This window comes from Tenebrio molitor, chromosome 4, assembly GCF_963966145.1.
Source record: "Tenebrio molitor chromosome 4, icTenMoli1.1, whole genome shotgun sequence".
In the NCBI taxonomy this organism is placed as follows: Eukaryota; Metazoa; Arthropoda; class Insecta; order Coleoptera; family Tenebrionidae; genus Tenebrio; species Tenebrio molitor.
Window position 1 is genome coordinate 4,409,521 of NC_091049.1, and position 20,590 is coordinate 4,430,110.

At 33.9% G+C, this 20,590-nt stretch overlaps 1 protein-coding gene and 2 long non-coding RNA genes across 3 annotated transcripts; 2 read left to right on the plus strand and 1 right to left on the minus strand.

Annotated features, from left to right (window-relative positions):
- The first annotated feature begins 14,002 nt into the window (after nucleotides 1-14,002).
- Nucleotides 14,003-15,814, plus strand: LOC138128668 (uncharacterized). The gene is made up of 3 exons (XR_011158834.1): nucleotides 14,003-14,265; nucleotides 14,316-14,921; nucleotides 15,354-15,814. It is a non-coding gene; the product is annotated as an uncharacterized lncRNA (long non-coding RNA).
- Nucleotides 15,815-15,831: 17 nt separating this feature from the next.
- LOC138128669 (uncharacterized) lies at nucleotides 15,832-18,229 on the plus strand. The gene is made up of 2 exons (XR_011158835.1): nucleotides 15,832-17,805; nucleotides 17,867-18,229. It is a non-coding gene; the product is annotated as an uncharacterized lncRNA (long non-coding RNA).
- A 659-nt stretch (nucleotides 18,230-18,888) lies between these two features.
- LOC138128667 (protein takeout-like) lies at nucleotides 18,889-19,952 on the minus strand. The gene is made up of 4 exons (XM_069044870.1): nucleotides 19,801-19,952; nucleotides 19,513-19,750; nucleotides 19,328-19,461; nucleotides 18,889-19,280 (listed from the first exon to the last, which is right to left on the minus strand). Exons 1-4 carry the CDS (start codon nucleotides 19,859-19,861, stop codon nucleotides 18,982-18,984), a joined length of 732 nt encoding a protein of 243 aa, XP_068900971.1. The 5' UTR covers nucleotides 19,862-19,952; the 3' UTR covers nucleotides 18,889-18,981.
- Between the last annotated feature and the right edge of the window lie 638 nt (nucleotides 19,953-20,590).

The window sequence follows — 20,590 nt, forward strand, 5'->3', positions numbered from 1 at the left end:
GGAACACGAGTTCCCCAAAAGTACCTTGCGAGCCATTGCAAGGACGGCGATGTTGAACACCTGATCGGTGCTTGACCCTGGTTTCGAGAGAATGAACTATTTATAGATTTAGAATCGAAATGTAATGTAGCCTTTGTTTAAAATGTGGGGCCTAATTAGGTGTTGTAAGGAGGAGTAAGTCGGGCAAGATTCTTAGGAACGATCTTGTACTCTGATGAAATAAATGTTAATTTTGTAGGTTTTGAGCAGTATTTCTTACAAGCAGTTGATTGTTTACTGAAAATAAAATTTGCATATTTAAATAATAACAATTAAAACGTATCGGTGTGTTATTTTATACAGGGTGTTATTTTTATTTATTTATTTTATTAAAACGTATCGGTGTGTTATTTTATATAATGTACAGTAAGGTGTTGAAATGCGCATTCAGACTGGTACTGTCGAGAAAAAACAACCCCTGGACTCCTTTCGATGTAAAGTGCACCCATAAACCGTGGATTAAATTCGATAAAATGCAAACAAACAATTTGTGAAACAAATCTTCGGAAAGATCAATTTCTATTTTCACGTGATGAACAATGACTGAGTCTGTTGGCAATGAAACAGTTGAAAAGTACTGGTGTTTTTTTGTCTCGTAATTGGCACTGACCGGATTTTTTAACTTGAGATGACATTAAATACATTTTTGGTTATGCCGGTTATGTTTATGCTATTCCAATCAGATTCCCTTTCATTCATTCATTTTTAAGAATGGGGCTGTAGCGGGATTAATTTTGATAATAATTTAATATCAACTTTGTCTTCAAGATAATTAGGTCTTTTTAAAAAGGCTCACAAAGGGCAACATACTCTGTAATATCATTTCCAATAGAACATAACCTCAAATTTGATATCACGTAAAGGTACTTTTGAAGAACACGAATTCCCCAAAAGTACCTTTGCGAGAACTGAAGAATGAATTATTTGTTTGTGATTGGAATAATTTCAAGGAATTTTTAGTATTTTTTAATCACTAATCAAGTAGGATCGGTTATAAGCAATACTTCGCCAAATACTAGAGGTGTTGAAGCGGGATTCCTGTTGATAATAATTTAATGTCAACTTTGTCTTCAAGATAATTAGGTCTTTATAAAAAGGTTCAGAGAGGCCAACATACTCTGTAACATCATTTCCAATAGAACATAACCTTAAAATTGATATCTCGTAAAGGTACTTTTGAAGAATACGAATTCCCCAAAAGTACCTTTGCGGATTCCGATGACATTAATGAAATCGATGGCTTCTTTGGACCAAGGGTCTAAGGTTTCAAAGGCTAAACCTTTAAATACGTAATTTGATTAAATAATTGAACTATATTTGCTATGTTTGCGTTTGCAAGCCATTTCAGTGGTAAAACCTGAAACCTCAGAAGTTTTCAAAACGTAACTATCTACAATAGTAATGTCCCAAACTAAAGGTTGACCTTTATTAATCCATGGTAGTAAAGTCATCCCATCTGGGCGTTTTCCATCATCCCGAGACAGTCCGTTTGGTTCTAAAGTTGAATTAACATGAATAGAAGTCAAAGCCCGGTTGACAATAGAATTAATTTCAGTGTGTCTGGAAAATCTACCACTGCTTTTTGAACAACTTAGACCGTGGATGCCAATTTCGTCAACTTTCGTATTGCATTTGCAAATATGAGGTGTACAAAGATTACAACCCAATCTTAAACGAATACAAACTTGGAAGCAAGTGTTATCTAAAAGAGTACCAATATTAGGAGAAGGTATTGCATGTAACTTAGATTTTCTGCATTGCAAAGCCTTATAATAACGAGCCACGTCTCTAAGAGTTAAATTTAACTATAGATTAAAATATACGAAAACATTGTTATAGCAATAGGTAACTAAAGTAATGAAACATTTTAACCTACAGTTAACTTTAACTGGCGTTGGTGCAACCTGTCCTAGGTGATTTAAAGATTAAGTCATTGGCAATTATTCGTTTGGTATTGATATTATCCCAATTCTTCTGAAATTGTGGGATTGTTGGTTTTTCGTTCTCAATTAATTATTAATTCATTATTATAAGAAGTATTACTAGTTGTATAATTAACCCGGACAAGATGGTGTTTTAATGTGTTTGGACTAATTTATTTATTTTTATTAAAGTAATTCGACAAAAATGTTAGTGCATAGAATCGGCTCTTCAAGTAATATTAAGATCGTGTTTTCCGTTTATCTTAAAAACGTAATCTTCATTCCAGGCCTGATAAGTACATATTGTATAGCCAGAGTCATTAAATCAAACGATCAGTTTTCGCCGAAGTTGTAAAACTTTCCCGCGCGATTTTTTTGTTTCGCTGGAGGGAACGCTTGAAATGGAGCCTTTCCCGCTGTTTACGCTATTCTCACCACTCCCGTTGATGTGGTATTGTTGATTTATTTTTGTACCACGCTTATTAACTGTCTAATTGGAGATGACACGAACAAAATGAAAAGTATTTTAGGACTTCCACCGCACACGTTCCACACCCCATTCCCCGTCAATTTATAAAATATTAAATTTTACATAAAATTATATTTTCGAAATTTGTTAGGCGACCCCTAGATACAGATTGGTACTGTTGAGAAACAAGAACTCCTTGAAAGTATCGTTGGATGTATAGTGCGCCCATAAAAGGTGGATTAAATCCGAAAAAATGCAAACAAACAATTTTTGAAAAAACAAACTTCGAACAGATCAAATTCTATTTTCTAGAAGACATATTTTAATGAGAAAGTTGATAAAATGTCATTAGGAAGCAATTGGCAACTTTCATTTTAAAGAATTTATATAGCAAATGGGAGCCAATACCTGTTACAAAAAACATGCATTCTCTTATACCTTTGAAAGGATATTTTAAATTAGGGGTCACCCGATTTTCTTTCATATTTAATAATTTTAAGAATGGGGTTTCAGCGGAATTCCTGTTGATAATAATTTAATGTTAACTTTGTCTTCGTGAACGTGGCACTCCCAGAATTTTATTGAATATTACCGTAAAATGATTAAAATATCCGGAACTGCAGCATCCTATGTATTTAATTACCGAATTAAAGGATTTCTCTTTGACAATGTACGAACTTGAAAAATTGCCAATCCGGAAGTGTAGCGTTCGAGGATAAAGAAAAAAAAAGTGTCTGTCATCCACACGATAATGAAAAAAAAAAAAAATAAAAAAAAATCGCCTGCACCGAAGAGATGTTCTACATGCTAATTACAATATTATAGGCTTTTTTTAAAAAGGCTCAGAAATGCCAGCATAGTCTGTAACACAATTTCCAATAGAACATAACCTTACAAGTGATATCACGTAAAGGTACTTTTGAGGAACACGAATTCCCCAAAAGTACCTTTGCGGGAATTGAAGAATGATCCGGAATCCAGCTTATTGGGATAATTTCAAAGAATGTTGAGTATTTTTTAATCACCAATCAAGTAAAATCGGTTATAAAAATATTTTGCCAAATACTAGAGGGGTTACCAGATTCCGTTTCATATTTTAGATTTTTACGAATGGGGTTGCAGCGGGATTCCTATTGATAATAATTTAATGACAACTTTTTCTTCAAAATAATTAGGAATTTTTAAAAAGGTTCAGAAAGCCCAGCATAGTTTGTAACACAATTTCCAATAGAACATAACCTTAAAATTGATATCACGTAAAGGTACTTTTGAGGAACACGAATTCCCCAAAACTACCTTTGCGGGAATTGAAGAATTATTCGGAATCCGGATTGTTTATACGTTTATGATTGGGATAATTTCAAGGAATTTTGAGTATTTTTTAATCACCAATCAAGTAAAATCGGTTATAAAAATATTTCGCCAAATACTAGAGGGGTCACCCGATTCCGTTTCATATTTTACAATTTTACGAATGGGGTTGCAGCGGGATTTCTATTGATAATAATTTAATGACAACTTTGTCTTCAAAATAATTAGGACTTTTTAAAAAGGTTCCGAAAGGCCAGCATAGTCTGTAACACAATTTCCAATAGAACAGATATCACGTAAAGGTACTTTTGAGGAACACGAATTCCCCAAAAGTACCTTTTCGGGAAGTGAAGAATGATTCGGAATCCGGCTTGATTATTCGTTTGTGATTGGGATCATTTCAAGGAATTTTGAGTATTTTTAAATCACCAATCAAGTAAAATCGGTTATAAAAATATTTCACCAAATACTAGAGGGGTCACCAGATTCCGTTTCATAATTTACATTTTTACGAATGGGGTTGCAGCGGGATTCCTATTGATAATAATTTAATGACAACTTTGTCTTCAAAATAATTAGGACTTTTTAAAAAGGTTCAGAAAGGCCAGCATAGTCTGTAACACAATTTCCACTAGAACATAACCTTAAAATTGATATCACGTAAAGGTACTTTTGAGGAACACGAATTCCCCAAAAGTACCTTTTCGGGAATTGAAGAATGATTCGGTATCCGGCTTGATTATTCGTTTGTGATTGGGATCATTTAAAGGAATTTTGAGTATTTTTAAATCACCAATCAAGTAAAATCGGTTATAAAAATATTTCACCAAATACTAGAGGGGTCACCCGATTCCGTTTCATATTTTACATTTTTACGAATGGGGTTGCAGCGGGATTCCTATTGATAATAATTTAATGACAACTTTGTCTTCAAAATAATTAGGACTTTTTAAAGTTCAGAAATGCCAGCATAGTCTGTAACACAATTTTCAATAGAACAGATATCACGTAAAAGTACTTTTGAGGAACACGAATTCCCCAAAAGGACCTTTGCGGGAATTGAAAAATTATTCGGAATCCGGCTTGTTTATACGTTTATGATTGGGATAATTTCAGGGAGTTTTGAGTATTTTTTAATCACCAATCAAGTAAAATCGGTTATAAAAATATTTCACCAAATACTAGGGGGGTCACCCGATTCCGTTTCATATTTTACATTTTTACGAATGGAGTTGCAGCGGGATTCCTATTGATAATAATTTAATGACAACTTTGTCTTCAAAATAATTAGGAATTTTTAAAAAGGTTCAGAAAGCCCAGCATAGTCTGTAACGCAATTTCCAATAGAACATAACCTTAAAATTGATCTCACGTAAAGGTACATTTGAGGAACACGAATTCCGCAAAAGTACCTTTGCGGGAATTGAAGAATGATTCGGAATCCGGCTTTTTTATTCGTTTGTGATTTTGATAATTGGAAGGAATTTTGAGTATTTTTTAATCACCAATCAAGTAAAATCGGTTATAAAAATATTTCACCAAATACTAGAGGGGTCACCCGATTCCGTTTCATATTTTACATTTTTACGAATGGGATTGCAGCGGGATTCCTATTGATAATAATTTAATGACAACTTTGTCTTCAAAATAATTAGGACTTTTTAAAGTTCAGAAAGGCCAGCATAGTCTGTAACACAATTTCCAATAGAACAGATATCACGTAAAGGTACTTTTGAGGAACACGAATTCCCCAAAAGTATCTTTGCGGGAATTGAAGAATGATTCGGAATCCGGCTTTTTTATTCGTTTGTGATTTGGATAATTTCAAGGAATTTTGAGTATTTTTTAATCACCAATCAAGTAAAATCGGTTATAAAAATATTTTACCAAATACTAGAGGGGTTACCCTATTCCGTTTCATATTTTACATTTTTACGAATGGGGTTGCAGCGGGATTCCTATTGATAATAATTTAATGACAACTTTGTCTTCAAAATAATTAGGACTTTTTAAAAAGGTTCAGAAAGGCCAGCATAGTCTGTAACACAATTTCCAATAGAACATAACCTTAAGATTGATATCACGTAAAGGTACTTTTGAGGAACACGAATTCCCCAAAAGTACCTTTGCGGGAATTGAAGAATTATTCGGAATCCAGCTTGTTTATTCGTTTGTGATTGGGATAATTTCAAGGAATTTTGAGTATTTTTTAATCACCAATCAAGTAAAATCGGTTATAAAAATATTTCGCCAAATACTAGAGGGGTCACCCGATTCCGTTTCATATTTTACATTTTTACGAATGGGGTTGCAGCGGGATTCCTATTGATAATAATTTAATGACAACTTTGTCTTCAAAATAATTAGGACTTTTTAAAAAGGTTCAGAAAGCCCAGCATAGTCTGTAACACAATTTCCAATAGAATATAACCTTAAAATTGATATCACGTAAAGGTACTTTTGAGGAACACGAATTCCCCGAAAGTACCTTTGCGGGAATTGAAGAATTATTCGGAAGCCAGCTTGTTTATTCGTTTGTGATTGGGATAATTTCAAGGAATTTTGAATATTTTTTAACCTCCCATCAAGTAAAATCGGTTATAAAAATATTTCGCCAAATACTAGAGGGGTCACCAGATTCCGTTTCATATTTTACATTTTTACGAATGGAGTTGCAGCGGGATTCCTATTGATAATAATTTAATGACAACTTTGTCTTCAAAATAATTAGCAATTTTTAAAAAGTTTCAGAAAGCCCAGCATAGTCTGTAACACAATTTCCAATAGAACATAACCTTAAAATTGATATCACGTAAAGGTACTTTTGAGGAACACGAATTCCCCAAAAGTACCTTTGCGGGAATTGAAGAATGATTCGGAATCCGGCTTTTTTATTCGTTTGTGATTTGGATAATTGGAAGGAATTTTGAGTATTTTTTAATCACCAACCAAGTAAAATCGGTTATAAAAATATTTCACCAAATACTAGAGGGGTCACCCGATTCCGTTTCATATTTTACATTTTTACGAATGGGATTGCAGCGGGATTCCTATTGATAATAATGTAATGACAACTTTGTCTTCAAAATAATTAGGACTTTTTAAAGTTCAGAAATGCCAGCATAGTCTGTAACACAATTTTCAATAGAACATAACCTTAAAATTGATCTCACGTAAAGGTACTTTTGAGGAACACGAATTCCCCAAAAGTACCTTTGCGGGAATTGAAGAATGATTCGGAATCCGGCTTTTTTATTCGTTTGTGATTTTGATAATTTCAAGGAATTTTGAGTATTTTTTAATCACCAATCAAGTAAAATCGGTTATAAAAATATTTCACCAAATACTAGAGGGGTCACCCGATTCCGTTTCATATTTTACATTTTTACGAATGGGATTGCAGCGGGATTCCTATTGATAATAATTTAATGACAACTTTGTCTTCAAAATAATTAGGACTTTTTAAAGTTCAGAAAGGCCAGCATAGTCTGTAACACAATTTCCAATAGAACAGATATCACGTAAAGGTACTTTTGAGGAACACGAATTCCCCAAAAGTATCTTTGCGGGAATTGAAGAATGATTCGGAATCCGGCTTTTTTATTCGTTTGTGATTGGGATAATTTCAAGGAATTTTGAGTATTTTTTAATCACCAATCAAGTAAAATCGGTTATAAAAATATTTCGCCAAATACTAGAGGGGTCACCCGATTCCGTTTCATATTTTACATTTTTACGAATGGGGTTGCAGCGGGATTCCTATTGATAATAATTTAATGACAACTTTGTCTTCAAAATAATTAGGACTTTTTAAAAAGGTTCAGAAAGCCCAGCATAGTCTGTAACACAATTTCCAATAGAATATAACCTTAAAATTGATATCACGTAAAGGTACTTTTGAGGAACACGAATTCCCCAAAAGTACCTTTGCGGGAATTGAAGAATTATTCGGAAGCCAGCTTGTTTATTCGTTTGTGATTGGGATAATTTCAAGGAATTTTGAATATTTTTTAACCGCCCATCAAGTAAAATCGGTTATAAAAATATTTCGCCAAATACTAGAGGGGTCACCAGATTCCGTTTCATATTTTACATTTTTACGAATGGGGTTGCAGCGGGATTCCTATTGATAATAATTTAATGACAACTTTGTCTTCAAAATAATTAGCAATTTTTAAAAAGTTTCAGAAAGCCCAGCATAGTCTGTAACACAATTTCCAATAGAACATAACCTTAAAATTGATATCACGTAAAGGTACTTTTGAGGAACACGAATTCCCCAAAAGTACCTTTGCGGGAATTGAAGAATGATTCGGAATCCGGCTTTTTTATTCGTTTGTGATTTGGATAATTGGAAGGAATTTTGAGTATTTTTTAATCACCAACCAAGTAAAATCGGTTATAAAAATATTTCACCAAATACTAGAGGGGTCACCCTATTCCGTTTCATATTTTACATTTTTACGAATGGGATTGCAGCGGGATTCCTATTGATAATAATTTAATGACAACTTTGTCTTCAAAATAATTAGGACTTTTTAAAGTTCAGAAAGGCCAGCATAGTCTGTAACACAATTTCCAATAGAACAGATATCACGTAAAGGTACTTTTGAGGAACACGAATTCCCCAAAAGTACCTTTGCGGGAATTGAAGAATAATTCGGATTCCGGCTTGATTATTCGTTTGTGATTGGGATAATTTCAAGGAATTTGAGTATTTTTTAATCACCAATCAAGTAAAATCGGTTATAAAAATATTTCACCAAATACTAGTGGGGTCACCCGATTCCGTTTCATATTTTACGTTTTTACGAATGGGGTTGCAGCGGGATTCCTATTGATAATAATTTAATGACAACTTTGTCTTCAAAATAATTAGGACTTTTTAAAAAGGTTCAGAAAGGCCAGCATAGTCTGTAACACAATTTCCAATAGAACATAACCTTAAGATTGATATCACGTAAAGGTACTTTTGAGGAACACGAATTCCCCAAAAGTACCTTTGCGGGAATTGAAGAATTATTCGGAATCCAGCTTGTTTATTCGTTTGTGATTGGGATAATTTCAAGGAATTTTGAGTATTTTTTAATCACCAATCAAGTAAAATCGGTTATAAAAATATTTCACCAAATACTAGAGGGGTCACCCGATTCCGTTTCATATTTTACATTTTTACGAATGGGGTTGCAGCGGGATTCCTCTTGATAATAATTTAATGACAACTTTGTCTTCAAAATAATTAGGACTTTTTAAAAAGGTTCAGAAAGCCCAGCATAGTCTGTAACACAATTTCCAATACAACATAACCTTAAAATTGATCTCACGTAAAGGTACTTTTGAGGAACACGAATTCCCCAAAAGTACCTTTGCGGGAATTGAAGAATGATTCGGAAACCGGCTTTTTTATTCGTTTGTGATTTTGATAATTGGAAGGAATTTTGATTATTTTTTAATCACCAATCAAGTAAAATCGGTTATAAAAATATTTCACCAAATACTAGAGGGGTCACCCGATTCCGTTTCATATTTTACATTTTTACGAATAGGGTTCAGCGGGATTCCTATTGATAATAATTTAATGACAACTTTGTCTTCAAAATAATTAGGACTTTTTAAAAAGGTTCAGAAAGGCCAGCATAGTCTGTAACACAATTTCCAATAGAACAGATATCACGTAAAGGTACTTTTGAGGAACACGAATTCCCCAAAAGTATCTTTGCGGGAATTGAAGAATGATTTGGAATCCGGCTTTTTTATTCGTTTGTGATTTGGATAATTTTAAGAAATTTTGAGTATTTTTTAATCACCAATCAAGTAAAATCGGTTATAAAAATATTTCACCAAATACTAGAGGGGTCACCCTATTCCGTTTCATATTTTACATTTTTACGAATGGTGTTGCAGTGGGATTCCTATTGATAATAATTTAATAACAACTTTGTCTTCAATATAATTAGGTCTTTTTAAAAAGGCTCAGCAAGGCCAGGATAGTCTGTAACATCATTTCCAATTGAACATACTCCTAAAACGCATATCACGTAAAGGTACTTTTGAGGAACACGAATTCCCCAAAAGTATCTTTGCGGGAATTGAAGAATGATTCGGAATCCGGCTTTTTTATTCGTTTGTGATAGGGATAATTTCAAGGAATTTTGAATATTTTTTAATCACCAATCAAGTTAAATCGGTTATAACCGGTTCATATTTTACATTTTTACGAATGGGGTTGCAGCGGGATTCCTGTGGATAGCAAGTTAATGTCAGCTTTGTCTCCAAAATAATTAGATCTTTTTAAAAAGGCTGAGAAAGGCCAAATAGTCTGTAACATCATTTCCAATAGAATATAACCTTAAAATTGATATTAATTGATAAAAGTATCTTTTTTTAAAGTGAATTCACAAAGAGGAATATTTTTTTTTATAAAGTTGGCCGAAATGTAATGCGGTATAGGCAGAGAATTGCCTCACGTATTTTTAATTAATTGAGAGGCTAATTAATACTGCTGATTTTTTTCTTGATGTTAAGACTGCATATGCTAAGCAACTATTTTCGCTTTAACTTAAGTTCTTCGAAAGTCCCAATAGAGAATAAAAAGTTCTGAAATTTTAGGCAACCAATTTTACTGCGAAAGTCCTCGAAAGTCCTGAAGGTTCCCCAAAATTCCTTCAAACGTCTAGCTTTGCTACAAACCAAAAAAAACACCCCATAAGTATCTTTGCATACTTTTTTTGCAAAAATTGTCTTTTCTTTACTTTTCTTTATAAAAATGGCTTCAGGTAAAAATTAGATGAATTTTAGTGAAATCCTCACCTTCGTACGACAACGAATAAAATAGCTCCCCGAAAGTCCCTTTCCACATACATATATATATATATATATATATATACAGTTACTCCTGCAGCTTTGCACTGAGATCAGTCAAGTCACCACACAACGTACAATGAAAATTTAAAATTGACAAGTGACGCACAGTTGATTGTTTTTCGCTTGCTCCGCTAAAAAACTCGACTCCCTTGATTTTAGCTTGCCGTGTCGTGCTGTGAACGATTTTCGCTGAGCTGCGAACGATTTTCCGATTTTAGCTTGTGCTGCGAACGATTTTACCGTGTCGCATGAAACTAATTCACTGCCGGGGAATAAAATGTATGTGGCGCACCTAAAGCAGTTTTCACTTCAAAAAGTGAAAGTGTAAAAGCAAAATTAAAAGAGATGCATAGATAATGTACGGGTGTTAAAAATACTGAGTATTTTTACACGTGTCTAAATACAAGAACTATCAATTTTAAAATATTCTTAGTTTAAAAAAGATTTTATTGGAAAGAGTTGTTGTTTTGCAGGTAGTGCAATGTTTAAAAAAATATACATTAATACGAATCATTAGTCAGTCTGAATTTATTGTAACAAATAGCATCATCTCTTATAATTTATTATAGTGTACAAAGTGATTAAAAAAAACGAATCAGAGCAGGCGTTGCAAATTATCACTCACGTCATAGGGGAATCCTATGCAAATAAGCGTTCAATGCATGGGCGTAGACCGTAGACAATCTGTGGTTTCAAACGCTACTTTATAATAGGTAAATCATACTTCATGAATTTTAGACGTTGGAATTATAATTGTGCATTTTATTATTATTATTTGATAATGGAGAAAATTTATAAAATAAACAAGAGCAATATTTTACGTTCGTAAGAATGGGTAATTTACCAGCTTTACTGTCAAACGCGACACCACTGGTAAGCAGATTTTTCGAACGTCAATTTTAAAGCAACGGTGTTGATGTTAACTTTGAAAAGAAGTTTTTGATTTCGACAAAGTTAACGGACGATTCCTGTAATTGTAAGCAACAATTATCCCGTAATAAGTGGTAAAATGAGTTCTACCATTGAAGATAGACATAAAGCATTAATTATTAATAATGAATTAGTTAATTAATTAATAATAGATTTTTCGAGAGGTAGACAACCAATAAAACGACTGTGAATAGCAAGTATACATATAAGCACCATTAAGCTAAGACAGACGTTGCGATAAAACAAAAGATGAGACAGCACTCTTGATTTGTTTTTTTGTTAATCATTCTGTATTCTTATACTGTGCTATCGAAAAAAAAATCCAGTAAGCCTTGACTATCAGTGCCGCACCAAGAGTGGTGACCATCCTTGTGTTAAAATTAGTTTTGTTGCCCTGAAATGGTTTTTTTTTAAAGAAAGGTACATGTTGTAATAATTTGTAAGAGATGGAAAATATGCGCAAGAGATGCATATTGTGAGAGAACAGTGAACGCTACACTTATTGCAGTGAAAACTTCTTTAGGCGCGCCACATAGGTACATTTTATTCCCGGGCAGTGAATTAGTTTCATGCGTCATGGTAAAATCGTTCGCGGCACAAGCTAAAATCGGAAAATTGTTCGCAGCTCAGCGAAAATCGTTCGCAGCACGACACGGCAAGCTAAAATCAAGGGAGTCGAGTTTTTTAGCGGAGCGAGCGAAAAACAATCAACTGTGCGTCACTTGTCAATTTTAAATTTTCATTGTACGTTGTGTTGTGATCTGACTGACCTCAGTGCAGAGCTGCAGGAGTAACTGTATATATACAGGGTGTCCCAGAACTCGCGGATCAAATTTAAACTGTATATTCCTTGATCGTAATGAAGATAAAAAACGTTTAGAAAAATAGTCAGGGTGCAACAGCTTTTTAGTTATGAATTAATCAAATTGACCAATAGAGCTCGATCTAATTTTCCCTTTATGAGAAAATTGAGTACCTTCCCTCAATTGCCAAGCAACGTATAATTCGAAGAATCATAAAATTATATAGGCTTTGCCATTTCTATTGAAACACCACCTGTTGATTGACAGTTTGGCAACGCTGCAAATATGTTTAGTAATTTTTTGACTATTATTGCCAATCTTGATTTTTGTTGAATGTCATGTCATATTTGACTCAACGCGTCTTTCATTCAATTATAACCCAATAATTATCAAGAATGTATTGTTTTTTCGCGAAAATAGAGCAAAATAGAAAAAAAAAACGAGTCCTTATGGGTGCTGACATGAAGAGAACTCTTATTAAATTATATGATAAACTGCATTTAAGTCAGCCAATGTGGTCAGTCGGAAAAATTTGTGTTGAAATTTCAGAAATCTTTTCCGTAAGTTAAAAAAGGTGTTTTTCTATCATTCTAAAAAGCGTCAGCGTCTTCAGCTTAGAACGTATTTACGTTTGCTAACAATGCTAAAATTTAGGTATAACATCAAAATTAAATCCCGCACTTTTTATCACACGCCACTTGGCACATGCGCCTTGAGGGGACACCTTAAATTATCGTTCGAAATTGGAATTAATTGTAACTTTGATTTTCATCTCTTCAGCTAAACGTTAAGTGCAGTTTTATTTGTTATTAATTATTATAACTCATTTAACTTTAACAGCAGAAAAGTGAGGTTACGTGTTAGTTTCGTCGACCCTCTGTGGTTTCAGTATAAGCTAATATTCAATAAAAAAAGCATTTCAGCAAGTGTAGTTTATTAAAATACTTAATACATATAAGTACATTGAAATAAACCAAAATGAATTATTTTTTTACTTAAACTTTTCCCCAATTCATTCAATTATGAGTTCCGCAAACTCCTGATTTTTTTTTAATCCTTACAATCTTATCCCACATTGCCTATATACCCCCATTATACCAATTTCTTTTTCCAGGTAGGTATCTGATATTACCGTCTACAGAATTATCCAATCACACCTGAGAGGCGAAATCCTTCAAGATTCCAAACCTGGCGTCAATCCTTTGATTTTGTAATTTCCTTGTTTATTGATTACAATTCTTTGAGTTTCTCTTGGGTTTTACCTTCCACCTTCCAGTAGGAACACTAACCACGACAGATAACCACGCTAAAAACCACTCACTCACATTTGTAGTGGTAGGACTCGCAGGCGTAAAATTTTTAGATTTCTATTGACATTTATATTAAATTATTATATATATTAAGAATGCACGATGCGTCGACGAGATAAATAATTGCTAAATGTGTAGTTAGATCATTGATTTATCAATTTATCATACTTATTTTGACAGTGATTTGCTTTGACGTTTTAGGAACTAGAAAATGTCAAAATTTCAAATTTCCCACTAAAAGCCGTTTTACAACCAACCGAACCTGTTACACATTGCTAAATTTTAGAAAAAATCCAACAGGTGGTGTTTCAATAGAAATGGCAGAGCCTATATTCAATATTTATCTGGTCGACTTGTCGGAACAAACGTCAAAAGTGACAGGTACTTTTGAAATAACCAAAAATGGGATAATTTCGCCAAAAGGAGGTGAACAAATGTATAGAATCTAAATCAGGGAACGCAAGAAGTTTCTTCTTCCTGCAATGAATGAAATATGGTTTGTTATGAGTGAAAATTTCCAGAGCAATTGTAACCTTGAGGGGTATGGGAAATTGACGGGAGGGATATGATGAATTGAACCTTTGTTGATGGAAGGTAAAATGGCGACGTAGCGTCAAGTGAGTAATATTACTACCTTAAAAATCTTAGTAAAACGTGAAATATGCAGGGCCTGTGAAGTGAATCGGAATCACAAGAAATTTATCCTGACCCCTGTGCATACACTCTGCATCTGCAACGTATGAGCGCAGCTACACGAGCGGGACTTTTCATCGTCCAAATGAAAGAAAAGACTTTTAGGAACATTCTTGACATTGCAAAAAAAGCTGGAGTTACACGTAGGTTTTGAACAACAGATCAAGCATAGTGGCAGTTCTGAAAGAAAGAAGACAAAACTGGATTGAACTAACCTATTTATTTTAGCATTATTATTAGTAAAAATTTAAGGACAAATTTTATAACTAAACGATCTAGAATGCAACAAATGAAATAAGAAACATGCAAAATAAAGTGTGTTCAAAATGACCACCTTTCATCTGAAGGAATAGGCGAGTTCGTTTTATTAAATTTTCCTTTGCCAGTCTAAACATATTAGGAATAACAGTAGCCAGTGTTTCGTGAATTTGGTCATTTAGTTCTTCTAAAATATTGATAGGTTCGCGGTAAATATAGTTCTTCAAATATGCTTCTACCGTCGTCATGAAAGGACTGAAGAACAGCATCTTCAGTCTCTGGCGTTCTAACTTCTCGCGGGGGACCATCAATTTCTTGTCAGGTACGCACCAAGGACCCAGTGTCTCGAGCACGGTACACCAACCATAGAAATACGTTATAATTTGGATGTGGCAAACGTCGTGGAAAACGTATTGCATATTCCCTTGCATCCTCACGTGCATTGCGCCGGCCCTCTCCACAAATTATGAGCATTTCGACATACTCTACAGCTGTATACATGATTTCAATACGAAGTTTGACAATTTCGAATCAAATTATAACTTGACGTTGTCAAAATCTTCACAGTTGCCCAAACATTTACTTGAAATTCCATACTATTCTTACTAGAATTATGTTGCTAGGCAATTCAAACCGTTGGTTAAATTTACGTGAAATTCAAATTAACAGCGTCCTTCTGATTGGTCAACTTTAATTATTCATTACAAAAAAACGATTATACCCTGCCCTTTTTTTTAAACGCTATTGCTTTCAGTTATCACCAAGGAAAACGCACTGTAAGTTTGATCCGCGAGTTCTGGGACACCTGTATATACAGGATATTTCACGAGTGATAATGAGCCTGACGTAATTTAAAATGCAACCCACACTATATTTCCGAAAAAAGCTGGCTACTGTCATTAAAATGTCCGGCTTTTTCTGAAAATGTATTGTGGGTTGAATTTATTATTCCGTTAGGCTTATTATTACTCTTGAAATACCTTGTATAGTTTTATATAATACAAACGATAAAGACACGACAAATATTGTAAGTTTACAGATGAATGTAGAATTTAATACGTAATTAGAGAGATATTGCATTCAAACTTTATTTAAGTAATACGTTAATAAATGCATGCGCTATGAAATAACGCTACGTTTTAACGGCATAGTGATTTAAAGTTATTGCAATTTATCAAGGCATTAACGTTATTAAAAGACATTGCAAAGTTGCAAGTGTGTCAAAAGTGGACGAAATGTTAGAAGCTGCAATTTTAGATGGTGCAAATGACGGTGATATTGAAGAAGCAGTTCATCAATTTATTTCTATCTTATTTTGGTCAAATCGCACTCAAACTTTTTTGAATTGTCAAACTGTTGACATATGAGAAATGTCAAAAATAACGTTAACGTCTTGCGGTATATGTTTGCAATTTACGTAAAGCGCAATCGTTATTACCGTCTACGTGCTAAAAATTGACACTTAGATGTCAAAATAACGTCTTTCTAAATACTGCTAACCGTTATATGACACTGCAATATCTCTCTATTCTCTATTGGAAAAATTTGTGTAGTAAAATGTGAAGAGGAAAATGGACAAATTATCATAATACAGGGTATTCCTATGAAAACTTGTGTTGTGTTCAATATCATCGTCAAGAAAGTAAAACTTAGGTATAGGCTCTGCCATTTCTATTGAAACACCACCTGTTGGATTTTTCCTAAAATTTAGCAATGTGTAACAGGTTCGGTTGGTTGTAAAACGGCTTTTAGTGAGAAATTTGAAATTTTGACATTTTCTAGTTCCTAAAACGTCAAAGCAAATCACTGTCAAAATAAGTATGATAAATTGTTAAATCAATGATCTAACTGCACATTTAGCAATTATTTATCTCGTCGACGCACGTGCATTCTTAATATATATAATAATTAATAATTTAACATAAATGTCAATAGAAATCTAAAAATTTTACGCCTGCGAGTCCTACCACTACAAATGTGAGTGAGTGGTTTTTAGCGTGGTTATCTGTCGTGGTTAGTGTTCCTGCTGGAAGGTGGAAGGTAAAACCCAAGGGAAACTCAAAGAATTTTAATCAATGAATAAGGAAATTACAAAATCAAAGGATTGGCGCCAGTTTTGGAATCTTGAAGGATTTCGCCTCTCAGGTGTGATTGGATAATTCTGTAGACAGTAATATCAGATACCTATCTGGAAAAAGAAATTGGTATTATGGGGGTATATAGGCAATGTGGGATAAGATTGTAAGGATTAAAAAATCAGGAGTTTGAGGAACTCATAATTGAATGAATTGGGGAAAAGTTTAAGTTAAAAAATAATTATTTTGGTTTATTTTAATGTACTTATATGTATTAAGTATTTTAATAAAGTACACTTGCTGAAATGCTTTTTTTATTGAATATTTCTTATACTGAAACCACAGAGGATCGACGAAACTAACACGTAACCTCACTTTTCTGCTGTTAAAGTTAAATGAGTTATAATAATTAATAACAAATAAAACTGCACTTAAAGTTTAGCTGAAGAGATGAAAATCAAAGTTACAATTAATTCCAATTTAGAACAATAATTTAAGGTGTCCCCTCAAGACGCATGTGCCAAGTGGCGTGTGATAAAAAGTGCGGGATTTAATTTTGATGTTATACCTACCTAAATCTTAGCATTGTTAGCAAATGTAAATACGTTCTAAGCTGAAGACGCTGACGCTTTTTAGAATGATAGAAAAACACCTTTTTTAACTTACGGAAAAGATTTCTGAAATTTGAACACAAATTTTTTCGACAGACCACATTGGTTGACTTAAATGCAGTTTATCATATAATTTAATAAGAGTTCTCTTCATGTCAGCACCCATAAGGACGTTTTTTTTTCTATTTTGCTCTATTTTCGCGAAAAAACAATAAATTCTTGATAATTATTGGGTTATAATTGAATGAAAGACGCGTTGAGTCAAATATGACATGACATTCAAGATTGGCAATAATAGTCAAAAAATTACTAAACATATTTGCAGCGTTGCCAAACTGTCAATCAACAGGTGGTGTTTCAATAGAAATGGCAAAGCCTATACTATCTATTCACTTTGATTGTGACCACAACGAAAAACATAGTAGGCGCTGTTTAGCTGTGTGCTGCATACGTTTTACACTAAATATTTGTGTGGTGTGAACATGATGGAAAATGTCAGAATTGTCAAAACTTGACCATGGTAGTAAAGCAATGATTTTTATGTATTTATCAATATTAATAACGGAAATCAATATTTGAAGTAGGAGGAACTAAAAACGTCTGTCTGATTCTGTGATCACGTCTGTTGAAAAGTGGAGTTATATCCAGGTACAGATTATTTAACCTAAAAACTTCGAAATCACCTCATGCAACTCTCGATATTAATGAAGAACGAAGGAAATGGTAATTTGGCAGTAAGACATACGCGAAAAATGCCTGGTATAAAGGTAATCAGAACTTTCAATTAGCATTGATTAATACAAATATTTTCAGATAAAAACTAATCAGACAGAAAGTTCAAAAAAATGATTTACAGGGGATGAAAAGGCAGAAGATATCAAACTACAACACTTACTAGCCAAAATGTACAACAAAAAAGCACAAATAGAGTTAACTTTATTGGTGATGTTCATTTTTGTGAGTTGTTTTCCCGTTGGCTTCAATAAATGTCTCGAAACAAGTCAATATTACCCGTTTGGTCCCAACTTTGAGAAGACGACGTGGCATTTTCTTTTTGAATTGTAAAATTGTGTACCGAAACTCAATTTTATAGATATGCGCACAGTGTACGTTGAAAAACGTTTGCGCAAGTCGTTCTCCGTTCTGTCTTCTGTGAGCGTGACGTTTCTGTCAAAATGGCGCCTCCGAGGGTTGCCAACTGCGACTGGATTTAGTGTTATCTAAAATTCCCTATCAATAACCTAGCAACTGAAAAGTTACTACGGAGTGGTCACAATCAAAATGAATAGATTATAAACACCCAAACCTTACCTCACAAATTTTACCGGAGCGTACCTCTAAAAGCGGACGTATTTTCAGTTTCTATTGAAAAATAAAGATTTTTTATGTTTATTTAAAAACAGCATTGGATTTAAATAATATTAATTATTTATGCCTTGCTCCTTATTCCTCCAAGTACTATCATCCATAATGATATGTATATTTTTTATGGAATAGATACATATTCATATTACTTAAAATCAGTAAAGAGCATCATAGAAGTTTTCACTTCCGTCGTGGGGTCTTAAACACACACACTTTTTTTTGTTCTTTTCTCACTATACTCACTGTAAATAATCCTTTATTTTTTCACTATATCATTCTTCAATTATACAAAACAAAAATTGATAACAATTATTTACAAAATAGATTTTTCTCAATCAAAAGCTTCCTCTATGGATATTTTAGCAAAGACGTTGTTGCATAGATTCATGATGATTTTCATAGTGGCATCTGTAAAAGTCTCTTCAATATCTTCGTAAAGCAACTTCCAGTTCTCGTTCACCACTCTGTTAATTTCATCCCCCAGGAGCTTGTCCCCGTTGAAGAGATTGTCAAAATGAAAAACTATTAAACTGGGTTTCACCAGTCCCTTAGCCGAAACGAACTTCATGTGAGTCTTCCCTTTCTTTTTCACTTCTTCGTACTTCATAGAACCACCCAAACTGACATTTTCTGTGAACAAATTCTTCATAACAAGAACACTGACTAACTTTACTTACTCATCGTCGAAGTACTGTTTCCCACTCCCTGGACCGGCAGCAATAAAACTTTACCATCTAACGTATACTCTCCCGCCAAAATAAGTTCCGGAACGATTCCGGAAAATTCGAAAGTGTTCTTGTCAAAATCGACCCTGGAAAGCTTCATTCTGAGACCGTTCGTTTTAGATTTAGCTTAACCTCACTCGGCTTTGTCAAGTTTCATCTTGGTCAGACCGAAAATCTTGCTGTTCTTGTAGTTCTGAGTCACCGCCACACTGCCGCCTGCAGCTATTGTCAATTCCGGGATCCACAGCGGTTCTAAACTTGGTAAGTTCACTTCGTCGAAAGACTTGCTCAGTTGGGGTAATGCGTCGACGACGGCTTCCTTAAAGCACTCCTTCCATTTTGGATCCTTCCGGTTGCACTTTTTGAAACTTGCAGCTGGAACAAAAATGTTTTCGAAATGTTTCGATCAGTTTTGACAGGCTTACGCGGCTTCGCACAAGAAACGACGGACACAAGAACGAACAAAAAGACGAGCGTACGTCTCATGGCGAAGCAAAAATTACTGAAACTTAGACGTTGATTGCTCTTATATATTGTCACTTAAGTACTCCTTTATTATTCGAAAACTGGTTTTTATGAATTCGCGTGTTCGAGGACGTGTAATTCTAGTATTTGTTGTAGTTTATTTTTGCATTTTAATTCGAAACATTTGTCTGAGCCACAAACAAGAAATTAGAGATGCAAAACAGGAATAAAAATTGCGCAAGAATAAAGGCAAGTAGACACAAAATAAGGTCAAGGATTGTAGAAATAAGAAGGCAAAAACTCGGAAGGTCGTGGCCGAATTTGTTTCCTTCTTCCTTCGTGGTTCCATTTGAGCGCTTTTTTCGAAATTTCCTCTTCTATACTTTCTTCTTCTGATTTGTATTTATATTGGTTTTTCTTCTGTCCTAGTCCATAGTTCTTGGTTGGAAATCATTTCAGGCCACCAGATCTTTGATATTGATCTCAGGTATCTGTTGAACAAAACCTCTATTTTGTTCTTGACGTGATTTACAACTATAGCCGACCATGACTCTGATCCCTACAAGCGCACCGATTTAGGCATTTCTATATTTTCTGTTGTCCCATTCTTCTTGCTATAATGCTGGCCAGGTAAATAAATTCGTCTACTTCTTCAATGGCTTGTTCTCTTAATTTCAAGGGTTTATTTTTCTCTTCGTTTATAAAATATACAGGGTTATTCACGGAAGAGGACAAGCCTGACAAGGTAAA